A 2500-nucleotide genomic window follows, 5' to 3' on the forward strand; every position below is an offset into this window, starting at 1 on the left:
ATGTTCAGAATGTAGTAGCAAGTAGTGCTAGTGTGTGTGAGTGCGTGTGTGTGTGTGTGTGTGTGTGTCTTACCCTCTCCAGCGTAATTTCCTCATATTCAACTTCCCCGTCCATCCCATTCATCTGCAAGACAAGAGAAAAGAAATTACAACAGAGAACACACACACACACACATACACACACACACACACACACACACACTTTTGTTTCTTGTTCTCATTCTTTCTCTGTATATTTATATATATAAACTGTACAGCTGCACCAACATAATCCAGCAAATCAGAACTGAAAAAGGATAGAATCGATTACATCACAAAACCATCTCTCACAAGTCAGATTACTAAACAACACACACGCACACACACACACACACACACACACACACACGCTTACTCGCACAACACACACACACACACACACACACAAACAGGCTTGTTTGACAGACACATTGGCCAGCAGCTCATATTAGTCTTAATCCGTGTGCCCACTGGGAGATGGAGGGATAGAGAGAGCTGGGTGGGAGGGATGGACAGACAGAGAGAGGATAGAGGAGGAGAGGAGGAAAAGAGCAACCAAGGATGAGAGGGGTAGATAAGGTGGACATGGGAGGACTCTAACAAACATGAACAAAACAATCAAATAGACTGGACCCCAAGAAAGGAGAGAGAGGGAGAGAGAGAGAAAAAGAAAGAGGGAAGAAGAGAGAGATTAGAAGAATGAGAGCAGCAGAAGAAATGAGGCAGAGAAAGGATTAAGGGAAGATGTGAGAAGACTTCAGGTGAAGGAGGAGAAAGGAGGAGGGCAGTGCCAAGAAGAGAGACAACAGACAAAGAGAGAGAGAGAGAAGGACAGAGGGAGAAAGAGATACAGACAGAAAGAGAGAGAGAGAGACAGAGAGAGAGAGAGACAGAGGGAGAAAGAGAGAGAGAGAGCGAGGCATGCTCCTTACGTAGGGAGAGCCATCTAGAGTGTTGGTGTTTACCAGAGGACCTGAAGCCTACAGGGAGGGATAATAAAAGAGGGATGAAAAGAAACCAGGGAGGAGAAATAAAGAGAGGGAAAAAAGAGGAGGAATAAAGTAGCAGAGGAGAGAGGGAATCCCCCCCCAGCCACCCATATCCAAAAACTCATTACGTCAAGAAAGAAGTGATGCATGCAGGATGGGTGGACGGATGAGTATTTCCCATGGTGCATCACTCCTCCTGCACTCATGAGTTGGACCAATCCTCACGGTGAACTTTGACCTTTTGCATTAGGCAACATCTACTGCTGACACTGCAAGCTGTGGGAAATCAATGAGGCAGGCTTGCCATAGCCCAGCACAGAGAAGTGCTTCCACCAGGACCATCCAGAACACTGGAGGACACCCAAGAATGACCAGCACCTCATAAACCTGCCAACCAATCATCATTCACTGACATCACTCATGGCTCTGAAGCCGTCGACCAATCATCAATCACCCTGTCCCAAAGTCCCAAAAGTCCCATCCTAATCATTATAAAAGAGTTCCTTTACGGCTGCTGGCCAGTTGGAGGTCAGATACATATTTCCCACAAAAGCTGAAATCAAATCACCTGTATTTAGAAGGCACAGACGAACTGAAGCAAGACAATTTGAGGCTTTTAAACACAAACATCCCTTTGAGAAATCATTTCAGTATGAGCTTTAGTGTATCCCATCAGCAGTGAATCCATGCCACATCTGCATAAGTCATATGGAATCCCCTGAAATCACGTTGCAAATACAGAGCATGGTAGGAGAAGGACATGATGTCTTTGATGAACTACAAGCGTCCTCTTTTAAACCACACTAATAGTGAAGCATCTCTGAACCCACAACATCTGTGTCATTTGAATATCCGTATGCCCCCTTGAGTGCCCTTAAGATCACTGCTAAAAAGAACTCAGAGAAAAAGTAATTGCACCCATTGTAAAGATATAGCATGTGTGTTCATGATTGTGTGGTGCTTCTGAATGGGGCAGCACTGTCTCTGGCATATGCAGAGTAATAACAGGAGGCTCTGGGTGGTTAAGATATGGTAGTATGCATGTAATAACAGGAGGCTCTGGGTGGTTAAGATATGGTAGTATGCATGTAATAACAGGAGGCTCTGGGTGGTTAAGACATGGCAATATGCATGTAATAACAGGAGGCTCTGGGTGGTTAAGACATGGCAGTATGCATGTAATAACAGGAGGCTCTGGGTGGTTAAGACATGGCAGTATGCATGTAATAACAGGAGGCTCTGGGTGGTTAAGACATGGTAGTATGCATGTGATAACAGGAGGCTCTGGGTGGTTAAGACATGGTAGTATGCATGTGATAACAGGAGGCTCTGGGTGGTTAAGACATGGTAGTATGCATGTAATAACAGGAGGCTCTGGGTGGTTAAGACATGGTAGTATGCATGTAATAACAGGAGGCTCTGGGTGGTTAAGACATGGTAGTATGCATGTAATAACAGGCTAGTCCTGCTTGGGCCACGCTGACGTGAGTGAG

General features: G+C 45.3%; 1 protein-coding gene across 2 annotated transcripts in view; it reads right to left on the reverse strand.

Annotated features, from left to right (window-relative positions):
* LOC134060594 (disks large homolog 4-like) overlaps window positions 1–2500 on the reverse strand; it is a 68045-nt gene that overhangs the window by 17772 nt on the left and 47773 nt on the right. For both annotated transcript variants that reach the window (XM_062517334.1, XM_062517335.1), the window contains exon 4: window positions 74–124. In XM_062517334.1, coding sequence (XP_062373318.1) covers window positions 74–124 — 51 coding nt within the window. The remainder of the gene's footprint in view (window positions 1–73; window positions 125–2500) is intronic.

The sequence above is a fragment of the Sardina pilchardus genome, chromosome 16 (genome assembly GCF_963854185.1).
Source record: "Sardina pilchardus chromosome 16, fSarPil1.1, whole genome shotgun sequence".
In the NCBI taxonomy this organism is placed as follows: domain Eukaryota; kingdom Metazoa; phylum Chordata; class Actinopteri; order Clupeiformes; family Clupeidae; genus Sardina; species Sardina pilchardus.